The sequence below is a fragment of the Salvia miltiorrhiza genome, chromosome 2 (genome assembly GCF_028751815.1).
Source record: "Salvia miltiorrhiza cultivar Shanhuang (shh) chromosome 2, IMPLAD_Smil_shh, whole genome shotgun sequence".
NCBI lineage: Eukaryota > Viridiplantae > Streptophyta > Magnoliopsida > Lamiales > Lamiaceae > Salvia > Salvia miltiorrhiza.
In genome coordinates, this window is record NC_080388.1 from 74,544,023 (window position 1) to 74,555,820 (window position 11,798).

General features: G+C 40.5%; 3 protein-coding genes across 3 annotated transcripts; 2 read left to right on the forward strand and 1 right to left on the reverse strand.

The window, feature by feature from the left end:
* Positions 1 to 3,657: 3,657 nt before the first annotated feature.
* Positions 3,658 to 5,208, reverse strand: LOC131010002 (uncharacterized). The gene is made up of 3 exons (XM_057937396.1): positions 4,570 to 5,208; positions 3,831 to 4,481; positions 3,658 to 3,750 (listed from the first exon to the last, which is right to left on the reverse strand). Exons 1-3 carry the CDS (start codon positions 5,206 to 5,208, stop codon positions 3,658 to 3,660), a joined length of 1,383 nt encoding a protein of 460 aa, XP_057793379.1.
* A 431-nt stretch (positions 5,209 to 5,639) lies between these two features.
* On the forward strand, positions 5,640 to 7,144 carry LOC131010003 (uncharacterized). Its single transcript, XM_057937398.1, has 3 exons — positions 5,640 to 6,284; positions 6,358 to 7,008; positions 7,094 to 7,144. Exons 1-3 carry the CDS (start codon positions 5,640 to 5,642, stop codon positions 7,142 to 7,144), a joined length of 1,347 nt encoding a protein of 448 aa, XP_057793381.1.
* A 1,851-nt stretch (positions 7,145 to 8,995) lies between these two features.
* On the forward strand, positions 8,996 to 11,765 carry LOC131010004 (uncharacterized). Its single transcript, XM_057937399.1, has 2 exons — positions 8,996 to 11,363; positions 11,432 to 11,765. The coding sequence occupies exons 1-2, from the start codon at positions 9,082 to 9,084 to the stop codon at positions 11,763 to 11,765; spliced, it is 2,616 nt and encodes an 871-aa protein (XP_057793382.1). The 5' UTR covers positions 8,996 to 9,081.
* The last annotated feature ends 33 nt before the right edge of the window (positions 11,766 to 11,798 follow it).

Sequence of the window (11,798 nt, forward strand, 5' to 3'; positions counted from 1 at the left end):
AAACGAGACAAAGACCGAAGCCAATGTTGTGGCTGAAGAAGAAGGCGATGCCTTGATATGTTCCATGGAGAAAAGGGCCGAGTATTGGGTCATAGACTCTGGAGCATCTTTCCATGCCACCTCGAATCGAAATTCCTTCATAAATTACATGTCGGGAAATTTCGGAGAAGTATATCTCGGAGATGATCACCCATGCAGCGTGGTGGGCATAGGAGAAGTACAGATCAAACTCAATGGATCTGTATGGAAATTGAAAGACGTGAGACACATTCCAGAGTTGAGGAAGAACTTGATCTCCGTCAAGCAATTGTCAAGAGAAGGATGTGATACACACTTCTCAGGTGATTATTGGAAAATCACTAAGGGCGCAATGATTCTTGCACGTGGCAAGGATACTGGAAGCCTATACACAACGATGAATGCGTGTGTGACAATTGCAGTTGCTGATAGCAAGAAGAATGCAAATTTGTGGCACCAAAGACTTGGGCACATGAGCCAGAAAGGGCTCAAGTATATGCATTCGAAAGGGAAACTACTAGAGCTTCAGTCTGTTGATATAGACTTTTGCGAAAGTTGTATCTACGGGAAGCAGAAGAGGGTGAGTTTCAATACCAGTGGTAGAACTCCGAAGCAAGTAAAGCTTGAGTTAGTCCACACAGATGTTTGGGGCCCAGCAGCAGTTTCATCCAATGGCGGAAAGTCTTACTTTGTGACTTTCATCGATGACCACTCGAGAAAGGTGTGGGTTTACTTCTTGAGACACAAGTCAGAGGTGTTCGAGGCGTTCAAGAAGTGGAAGGCCATGGTGGAAAATGAAACTGGCTTACGGATAAAGAAGTTGAGATCCGATAATGGTGGAGAATACGAAGATATGGCGTTCAAGAAATTTTGTTACCAGGATGGCATCAAGTTAGAAAGGACGTTGCCAGGGACACCACAACAAAATGGAGTTGCAGAACGCATGAACCGGACGTTGACAGAAAGAGCTAGGAGCATGAGGATACATGCAGGACTGCCAACACAATTTTGGGCAGAAGCTGTCAACACAGCGGCATATCTCGTTAACCATGGGCCATCTGTACCATTGGAGTACAGAATACCTGAGGAAGTTTGGAGCGGCAAAGAAATTAAACTTTCTCACTTGAAAGTATTTGGTTGTGTCGCATATGTACACATTAGTGATAATGCCAGGAGTAAGCTCGACTCCAAATCACTAAAATGTACTTTCATTGGATATGGTGGAGATGAGTTCGGGTACCGTTTTTGGGATGACAAAAACAGGAAGGTCATTCGAAGCAGGAATGTCATATTCAATGAAAATGTGATGTACAAGGACAGGAATGCAGTGCAGTCCACCGACACAACAAGTGACGATCCAACATACGTTGATCCAGATGATACTGCAGAGTGCAGTACATCAAAGCAAACAGATGAAGGTTTGCAGACGGAGGAGCCCAACTCTGAGGCTGATCCACCACAGTCTCCAGTTCCAGCTCCAACTCCTATACCCAGGAGGTCATCTCGACCTCATGTTCCAAACAGGAAGTACATGAATCAAATGTTACTGACCGATGCTGGTGAACCTGAATTCTATGAAGAAGCATGTCAAGTCGGAGATTCTGTCAAGTGGGAGCTTGCAATGAAAGAAGAGATAAAATCTCTTATCTCTAATATGACGTGGGAACTAGTTGAGTTGCCCAAAGGAAAGAAAGCTCTACACAACAAATGGGTGTACAGAATCAAAGAAGAGCATGATGGTTCAAAGCGATATAAGGCAAGATTGGTAGTCAAAGGTTTCCAACAGGAAGAAGGAATTGACTACACAGATATCTTTGCTCCGGTTGTAAAGTTGACAACAATCCGGTCGGTCCTGAGTATTGTCGCAACGGAGGACTTGCATCTAGAGCAGTTAGATGTGAAAACTGCTTTCCTCAATGGTGACTTAGAGGAGGAAATATACATGCAACAACCAGATGGATTCTCTGTCAAAGGAAAGGAGAAGCTGGTGTGCAAGTTGAAAAAGAGCCTGTATGGCTTGAAGCAAGCTCCAAAGCAATGGTACAAGAAGTTTGATGGATTCATGCAGAAAAATGGCTACATGAAGTGCAATGCTGACCATTGTTGTTACTTCAAGAGGTTCGAGTCCAGCTATATCATCTTGCTACTTTATGTTGATGACATGTTAGTAGCCGGCTCAGACTTGAACGAAATCAAGAAGTTGAAAAGACAGCTTTCAGCGGAGTTCGAGATGAAGGACTTAGGAGAAGCAAAGCAAATTCTCGGGATGAGAATTTACAGAGACAAGCAAAAAGGTGTTTTGCAGTTGTCTCAGGCCAACTACGTCAATCGAATCTTGCAAAGATTCAACATGAGCAGTGCTAAGCCGGTTAGCTCAGCATTAGCTAACCATTTCCGCCTATCCAAAGAGCACTCTCCAAAGACTAAGGAGGAAAGAGACTTCATGGCTAAAATTCCTTACGCCTCAGCCATTGGAAGTCTGATGTATGCCATGGTCTGTACTAGACCAGATATCGCTCATGCAGTGGGAGTTGTGAGCAGATTTATGGCAAATCCAGGAAAGCAGCATTGGGAAGCAGTAAAATGGATATTGAGATATCTACGTGGATCTACTGATAGATGCTTATGCTTTCGACGAGGTGATGTAGCACTACAAGGTTTTGTAGATGCAGATTTTGCCGGTGAGGTAGATCGCAGGAGAAGCACTACCGGTTATGTCTTTACTGTTGGCACGACTGCTGTTAGTTGGATCTCGCAGATACAAAAGATTGTTGCTTTATCCACTACAGAAGCAGAGTACGTGGCAATCACCGAGGCTAGCAAAGAAATGATCTGGTTACAAGGGTTGTTGGCAGAATTGGGTTTTGATCAGACGAAGAATGTCTTGCACAGCGATAGTCAGAGTGCGATACATCTGGCAAAGAATTCAGCATTTCATTCTAGAACGAAGCATATTGGACTTCGTTATCATTTCATCAGATCTCTGTTGGAGGATGAGGTGTTAATACTTGAAAAGATCCAAGGAGCTCAAAATCCAGCCGACATGCTTACAAAGGCAGTAACCATTGATAAATTGAAGTTGTGCTCAGCTTCAATTGGTTTGCTAGAATGACAAAGACAGAAAGGCTGTTGCGTTGATCGAGGTGTGAAGACAGATTGAAATCAGTCTTCAAGTGGGAGATTGTTAGTAAAAAATGGAAGTAGGTAAGCCACCTACCACCTCCCACTCTTTGCCACCTACCACCATCTGCCACCTACCACCTCTCATCCCCTATAAAATCCTTCCTCGCAGCAGCAACACAACACAACACCAAAATCACAACCATAGCTATCTAGAGAGAGATAGAAATAGAGAGAGAAAAAATCTTGTGAGATAAAACTTCAGTGTGGAAGTTATACACGAGTGATAAAAGAGAGTTGAGAGATAGCCTCTGCGTAGGCAGATACAAAATACAGTGTGATATTTTGTTGTACTCCTCCTTTTGAGATTCTCTAATATATTGGTGTGGGTCCGTGGACGTAGGCAGTTTGGCCGAACCACGTTAAAAATATCGGTGTCATTTTTTTTTTTTCTCGTTTCATATCGGTCGATATCCAAAATTTTGCGTCACACTAGATCCAGGGCGGAATTAGTTGCGTCTAATTTCCTAACAGTTCCTTCACTATTTGACTGAGCAGCGCGTCAGAGAGAGCAGTGGTGGATGTAAGAGATGCTTTCAGTATGCTCAAAGCCTGCACCAAATTATCAAAATCTCTCTCATCATAAAAAAAAAAATTATACAAAAAACATGATCTTACACACATTATATTACCTCTTTCAATCCGATTTGCACCTCCACTTCTTTGAGATCAGACACTGGGACTTTCTGCATTTTGAGACCGGAAAGAATGGAGACAATGCAAAAAGGTGTCACGGTTAAATCATCTGCAACCTTATAAGTTTGAGGTCCTTCAAGATAACTCCCTTGGCCTTTGGGAAACTTTGTAGAAGGAAACAAACTGTAATCAGCGTAGGCAACATTTGTAGGCAATCTTTCTTCATTGAGGGGAAGAATGTGGTTTTCAGAGACATAACCATGAGGTATATTGGGCTCGATTAGCCTAAATTTTGCACCACGATTCTTGAAATACTTGTCATGGATAAGATCATCTGCGCTCCTGTACAAGCTGTCTATAGCCTTAACATTAGAGTTACGCGACAAAAGGGACTCGACTCCTCCTAGTGGGATTACGAGGAGACTGAATAGAAATTCTACAAAGTCTTCCTCAGCTTCAGCATACAACAACTTGTTTGTGGAGTTTTGTACCACAAGTTTTACATTCATCGTTTTGGAGTTTGAAATCGATGAATTTATATCTACTACATAAATCCTTTTCGCAGAGCTCATTTCTGTTGTTTTCTTGAATATGACATCAGACAATGGAGTCGGGGATGTCAAGGATGCCTTGAGCAAATCCATAACCTAATAGCATGATAATCAAAACAAAAACTATAACAATTAAACCAGAAAAATGAGCTACAAAAATCAAATAGCTAGGAACAAGACTCACATTAGAGAATCCAAAGGTGATGTGAATTTTCTCAGCCTCTTCCATGTCTGTAACGCCAAGCACGCTCACGATTTGCAAGAGCCCCGCATTACGCATTATATGCAGATCATCAGTGACCAGAAACGACACTGTCGTCTTCGTAAAAACTCCATCCTCGCAAGCAACTATTTGAGCATCATTATTATCTACTACTTTTATAAGATAACTTTGGCAGAACTTGCATTTACCAGCAAAATTGTAATACATGCTTACGCCACGGAGTTTAACTTTATAGCATCCCTTTGGACAAATAAAATATTGAAATGATGGGGAATCACTAATATCGAGCGCTAGCCTTTTACATTGAGCATCGGATGAACTTCGTGGATGCAGCAGAATCGACTTAGCACCTGCTGTCCAAAAATGGTCACTATCAAGATTTGCTAAACCGTTGTAGAGAGTGCTCAAGCTTCCAAAGGCGGGTGCATCGTCTCCGTAGTGCTTCTTCAAGATTCTCACGATCGTTCCGAGTGGCAATGTGAGAAAGCTTAGCAACACATCTGCAAAGCTGCTGTCAACTTCTGCAAATAGAACCTTCCCTTTCTTTTTATTCACCATAACTTTCAATGAAAACTTAATATCCTTACCAGCACGAGACATTTTGCTAGTATCAGTGGCACGAGAAGAGATTAGAGATGAAGAAGACATTTGAAAGATTTACGTTCACTCCCTTTTTAATGGAGAATAATTAAGTTAACGAAGAGTTATTAGTCTCTCTAAATTCCAAGACGGCCTTCTGCATTCTCCCCCTTTTTACAAGCAAGAAATTAATAAACCAGACGTAACAAAGATGTGAAGATAATCAGACGTAACAAATTTGAAATGGGAAAAACATGTACTTTTTATTCTCACCTTTAATGCGACCTTTAAATTCAATCTCTAATATATATAATTTTAATTTTAATAAATTCACAAAATATAATAGGAAGTGAACCGGTGGATCTTTGAATTTAGTGGGACTCTCTCTCTCTCATAAAAGGGAGGAAAAATCTTGATGTTAGCATAAGTCTAAAATTTCATCCTTTTGCAGAATGTCTGACGATAGGGAGGAGGTTAAGTTCTCGTTGAATGTGATGATTAATAAAGAGAAAAGTAAGGTACTATTTGCAGAAGCAGATAACCATTTTGCTGACACTTTGTTAAGCTTCTTGACTTTCCCCTTGGGAAGAATTTTCAAAATCCTCGAGAAGCACTATGGTGATGAAGCTCCCACCATTGGAAGCTTAAGCAGTTTGTACCGTAGCTTAGCAAATCTCGATAGCTCCCATTTTGTGACGGATGGTGCTAAGCAGATTCTGCTCAATCCAATCAGCTCTTTTGATGATGAAATCGAAGGGCTGAAACTTGATATCAGTGATTCTCCACCTGTAAAATACTTCTACTGCACCAAGAGTAATCATAATGAATTTCGTAGTGTGAGCATTTACTATGATGAACTTCTACTACTTTCTTGTTGCAAGAAATGTTTTAATTTTATGAAGAAAAAAATAGTTCCGAAGAGTTCTAAAGCTGCTTCCAGTGATGGAGTATTTGCTATACATAAAGATTCTTTCATAATCTCCGACGATCTGCAGATCTTTCCGAATGAGATGGGAATATCAGGAATCATCACCATTGTTGGCATTGCAGACATGGATAAGGCTGAGTTGATCAAAGTTGATTTAGGGTTCAGTGAGGTGATTCTTGACTCTCTAATTTCAATCTTCAAATCTATGTTTCCAAGGCTTATTAATTGTGTATTTTTGTTAGATTATGAACCTGTTAAAGGCATCCTTGACGTCTCCAACTCCATTGTCGGACCTCATATTGAATAAAACAATACAGATGAACTCTTCAACAGTGGAATCTCAACTAAATATTGAAGAAGAAAATGCCAACTCTAGGGCTTTAAGTTTGAAAGTGATTATACAAAAATCTACCGGCAAGTTTTTGTATGCTCAAGCTAAGGAAGATTTTGTGGAGTTTCTATTTAGTTTCCTCCATATCCCACTAGGAGGAGTTGAGCATCTTCTTGGCGGCAAGACGTGTGTTAAGGCTATAGACAACCTTTACCGGAGCACAGCTGATCCTATAAATTTCAAGTATTTCAAGAGCCTAAATACAAAAAAGAGGCTAATGGAGCCTAATTTGCCACATGGTTGTATATCTGATAACCACATTTTTCCCCTCACCGAAGAATCATTGCCTCCCCGTTACTTCATTAATGAAGTATGCTTGTTTTCTTCTCTTAAGTTTCCCAATGGCCAAGGGAGTTATCTTCGAGGACAACGAACTTATCAGGTGAAGGATGACTTAACTGTGTTGCCTTTTTGTATTGTCTCCATCCTTTCCAGTCTCAGGGAGAAGAAAATCTCAATATCTGATGCAAAAGAAATGGAGCTGCAAATTGGATTGAAAGAGGTAATACAATTTGAAATCTGTATCATTTGATTGATTTTGTATATATATATATGTTTAGATGTTGAGATGAATTGTGTTGGTGCAGGCTTGTAGAATATTGAAAGCCTCTCTCAAACAACCTAAGAGAGAAGACTGACTGACTGTGATCCATGCTTCCAAATATGTTTTTTCTGCTCCTACATGTTGCAAACTCAGCTTGTTTTTTAATAGCTATGGTGTTTCATTTTTATTTTAAATTATGTTTGGTGCAGTGCTTCATTTGGACCTTTTGTCTGTTTGCAAAGTTTTCATTTTCCCTTTTGGAATGACTTAATTTATGTGTTTTGTTCATTTGGACCTTTTCCTTTATAACTGGAATCAAACTTGCACAAATTCTGTTATTTTCAACCTTATCTTTCCTCTAAAATCAACTTTATATACTACTAGAAAGAGCCTCATTATGTCGAAGTTCTGCAATATTAAACAAAGGAAACAGATGCATAACAATATCAAAATGAACAAAAACATTGATCCGTAGTGAAATCACTAAAACAAGATCAAAATTTGCACAACAATACAAGCACCAAAGCTATTGCAAACTGCTTAAATGAATAGACAATCACAACGCAAAAACATTCAACCACAAGAATATATATTGTTCAACACTAAATAGAAGCCAAACTAAACTAAGTGCGTGTTTGATATTGGCTAATACACTGTATTAGCTAATTTAGTACAGATCAATCTAGTGTTTGGTATTATTTAGCACAAGAATACATATTGTTAATTGAGGCAAAATTTAAAGTGCCCTTTCTCTTATGAATAATTTGAAAAATGCCCACCCTTATCATGCAAAGCACTACATGCCCTAAATAAGTGAAGAACCGAAAATGCCCTTTGAATGTGATGGATGTGCATTGTTTTCCGCAAAAGTACTTACACATCTATGACAAAAGTTGTTAAAGTGTAAGAAAAACATCAATTCAACAATTTAAACATTGAAATCGGTCAAATATGTGTTGGAACATGTGAAATACTGACAGAGAAGTTAATATTTATTTATTTTTGAATTAAAATCGAAGGTTTTACAAGTAAATCGTAGGCTAATTAATCAATGGAAAATAAATACTAAAAATTAACACAATCGATATTAGCACTCAAAACACACATTGGAAAAAAAAAAACAAGCGTCCGACCGGGAAAAACAAGTGTCCGACCGGACACAAGTTTTCACCGGGCGGACACATATATGTTCCGGTCGGATAGATGTTTTTTTGGTTCCTATGTGTGTTTTGAGTGCTAATATGGATTGTGTTAATTTTTTGTATTTATATTCCATCGATTAATTAGCATTCAATTAAGGGACATAATTTTTTTTTTTTTTTAAATTGATGATAAACGACAAATATGATGTGAAATAGCTTTGTCAGTAAAGTATTCATGTCAAACACTCTAATTTCATTGAAATTCACCTGAAATGAAGAAATCTTTGTTTATATATGAGTGAATTCTCTCATTCTCTCATCCTCTCATCCGAACACTCAAAGTGAAAAAACACTCAAACTCATTAGAAATTCTAATATTTTCCAAGTGGTGAAGCTATTATTTGTGAATTCTCTCATCCGAACGTTTAAAGGTATGTCATTTTACGTTTGAAATGTAATTTAAGTTGGTTATTGTTTATTTTCAATGTTTTGTTTGATCGTATATGCTTATGTGAATTATTAGCATATTATAGCATACTATGATTTAAAGCCACGTTTGAAGGAAATACATGTGAATTAGAGCAAATTCTATCATGTTTTAAAGTATTAATTAGTAATTATTAGTTGCATTTTAGTTCTATACATATATATTGCTACATAACTCATGTTATTATGCTCGAAAATTATGTATCCGCCCGGACAAGTGTCCTTGAACATGTGTCCGGCCGTGTGTAATTGTATATCATGTAATACACGGCCGGACACATTTTCTCGGCTACTTCCCCGGGCGGATAGATGTTTTTCGAGTGTATTAACATGTTATATGTTGTATTTTAACATTGTATTCCATTTACATCATATATTTATTTATTTATTATTTTTTCTGTAGATGAATGAATATGGGAGATACTTTGTGGTTAATTATGGAGGTGCCTTCAATGGTTATGAGTACATCGGCGGCTCTTCTAAGAATTTGCATATTTTCGGAGACACAATGGCCAGTACGGTGTACATGATAAATTACCTGATGATGGAGAATTCATTGAGCACTAATTACAGCTTGTATTATTTGACGAAAAGATTAAATGGCAGGGTATACAGTAAAAATATTCTTGCCGATGACAATGATTTGCTTCAGTTGCTGGCGTCGCAGCCACATTTTCCTGAGATTTATGTTGTTGAAGACGATTACAGTGGAGGAGTGTATGTTCCTTCGTTCGATCTCCCTCAATCTTCCGGGTATGGAGGTGAATCCAGTGCAACATTCGAAGGTGGGGACGGATTGGAAGCAATCCAAAGATATGCTTATTTAGACCTATCAGCCGGAGATTCACCGGCGCAACAAAGTGTTGAACCGTCGGTCACTTGGGGTAATGATCAGTCAACGGGTTGGCCTTCATGGGATGAGCCAAATCCGTACCAGTACGATCGCCTAATAACTGATCGTTGTTGGGGTCCAGCTGATGATCAATATACGTACGAGCCTCAGTTCGTGGAGGATGCTGGTAATGTAGATGAAGATTATGTTCCATCGTCTGAAGCCGAGACTGATACAAGCGCCTCTGAAGACTTGTCGGAGCCAGAGAACGTGAGAAGGGCGGGGATTGAATATGCAGGTTGGCAGAATTTGCAGATCGACGAGGATGATGACGAACAGGTTCCTGGAGCAGATGAACTAACTAATTGGTTAGTTCCGGTTATCCCGTTGGACGCCGCAGCGGCAGTTGTGGATATTGAAGATTATCAGCTATTGCCTCGGGAGTTGTCAAAGAATATGTATTTCAATAGCAAAGATGATCTGATCGTTGCAATCGGTCTGTGGAACATGAAGCAGGGCAAGGAATTTTCTGTCAGCAAATCAGACAGCAGACGAGTCTACGTCAAATGCAAGCATTCAGATACGTGCCCCTTCAAGCTCCATGCATCGTCACAAGATGGAGTCATTTGGGGAGTGTATAAGTTCACCAATGAGCACTCATGCGACGGTGAGCTAGGGCGCGTAGCGCGAATAAAGGCCCCCGCAAAAGTCGTCGCAGCATATTTAGCACAGAAGATACACGACGATTGCGAGATCTTGAAGCCGAAGGCCATCCAGCTGGAGCTGCGACGTGAGTTTGGCGTACAGATCAAGTACGATGTTGCATTGCGAGCCCGTAATCGAGCCACTGAGATGGTTTATGGTCGACATGATCAGTCCTTCGAGATGCTGCCCAAGTACTTATACATGTTGAGACAATCCAATCCCGGTTCGAGGGTGGAGTGGGAAGTTGACGATGATGGCCGATTCAAACACTTATTTGTTGCTCTTGCAGCTTCGGCTACCCCTTTCATGTTCAGCTTACGGCCAGTGATTGTCGTCGATGGCACACACTTGAAGGGCAAGAATAGGGGTATTTTGTTTGTTGCAGTGACGAAGGACGGCAACGAGAGTTTGTTCCCACTCGCGTATGGTGTTGGCCCGAAAGAAAACGATGAATCGTGGAGTTATTTCATGTCTCGCATTCGACGTGTTTATGGCCAAGCCGATCCACTTTTGATTGTCTCTGATCAGCATATCTCCATTGCCAATGCTATCAGGAATGAGTTACCAAATGCAACCCACGGCCTATGCTACTACCATTTGCAAAATAACCTGAAGCATTACGGTAAGGCAGTGGTCGAGGTGTATCGACAAGCTGCATTTGCGTACGAGAAGTCCGACTTCAATAGGGCTATGAACGCCCTGAAGGTTATGAAGAGAGCCGCGTACGATAAACTAATGGGGATTGGGCCGGAGAAGTGGGCTCGTTCGATGTGTCCTATGCCTGTGCGACGCTACAGTTTTATGACATCAAATGCTGCTGAAGCTTTTAATTCCAGATTGTTGTGGGCAAGAAGACTTCCTATATGCTCGATGTTAGAGGCAATCAGAATTGTTATTGAGAAATGGTTCAGCGAGCGACTAAGGGCTGCACAACAAATCGAGCAAGGCTTGACTGTTGAGGCTGGTAAAAGGGTAGCTATTGAAGTCCAAAAAAGTCGTCGATACACTGCACAAAGGTTGAGTGGCATGAAGTATAAGGTGCAAACTGCTGACAGAAGCTTCAAGGTGGATCTAGAGAAGAAAAAATGCGAATGTCGAGTATTTCAGCTAGACCAACTGCCCTGTTCTCATTCAATCGCTGCAATAAGGTACGATCATGAAATATGTTCTAATGTTCGTTATATTGATTACTATCGGAGTTTGTTTGTTTTTATAGTGAAGCCGGTGATACGATCGCGGAGTATGTAGACTCGTACTACACGAATGACTTTTTTATCGATACTTACTCTCGCGAAGTTAATAATCTCCCGCCGAGACGCCAGTGGTTGGTTCCCGAGCACATCGCGGAGCAGGTTGTATTACCTCTGATTGTAAAAGGTCAAGCGGGGCGCCCAAAAGAAGGTAGACATCGAGGCGGTGGTGAAGGCACCAGCACACAAGCCGATGAGTCTTCTAGTATCAGGCGTCGTAAACCAAAGAAGTGCAGCATCTGCCATGAAGAAGGACACAGCAAGAGAACGTGCGCTGGCAGGGCGACTGAGCCCGTCTAGTAGTGGGATCCATTTGTGTGCTGTAACAGTTAA

Excerpts from the sequence above, each read along its gene's own strand:
- LOC131010003 (XM_057937398.1), top strand. The coding sequence starts at position 5,640 with ATGTCTGACGATAGGGAGGAGGTTAAGTTCTCGTTGAATGTGATGATT. Across the intron at positions 6,285-6,357 it reads TTGATTTAGGGTTCAGTGAG|ATTATGAACCTGTTAAAGGC; the intron begins GTGATTCTTGAC and ends TATTTTTGTTAG. Across the intron at positions 7,009-7,093 it reads TGCAAATTGGATTGAAAGAG|GCTTGTAGAATATTGAAAGC; the intron begins GTAATACAATTT and ends GTGTTGGTGCAG.
- LOC131010002 (XM_057937396.1), bottom strand. The coding sequence starts at position 5,208 with ATGTCTCGTGCTGGTAAGGATATTAAGTTTTCATTGAAAGTTATGGTG. Across the intron at positions 4,482-4,569 it reads TCACCTTTGGATTCTCTAAT|GTTATGGATTTGCTCAAGGC; the intron begins GTGAGTCTTGTT and ends TCATGCTATTAG. Across the intron at positions 3,751-3,830 it reads TGCAAATCGGATTGAAAGAG|GCTTTGAGCATACTGAAAGC; the intron begins GTAATATAATGT and ends AATTTGGTGCAG.
- LOC131010004 (XM_057937399.1), top strand. The coding sequence starts at position 9,082 with ATGAATGAATATGGGAGATACTTTGTGGTTAATTATGGAGGTGCCTTC. Across the intron at positions 11,364-11,431 it reads CATTCAATCGCTGCAATAAG|TGAAGCCGGTGATACGATCG; the intron begins GTACGATCATGA and ends TTGTTTTTATAG.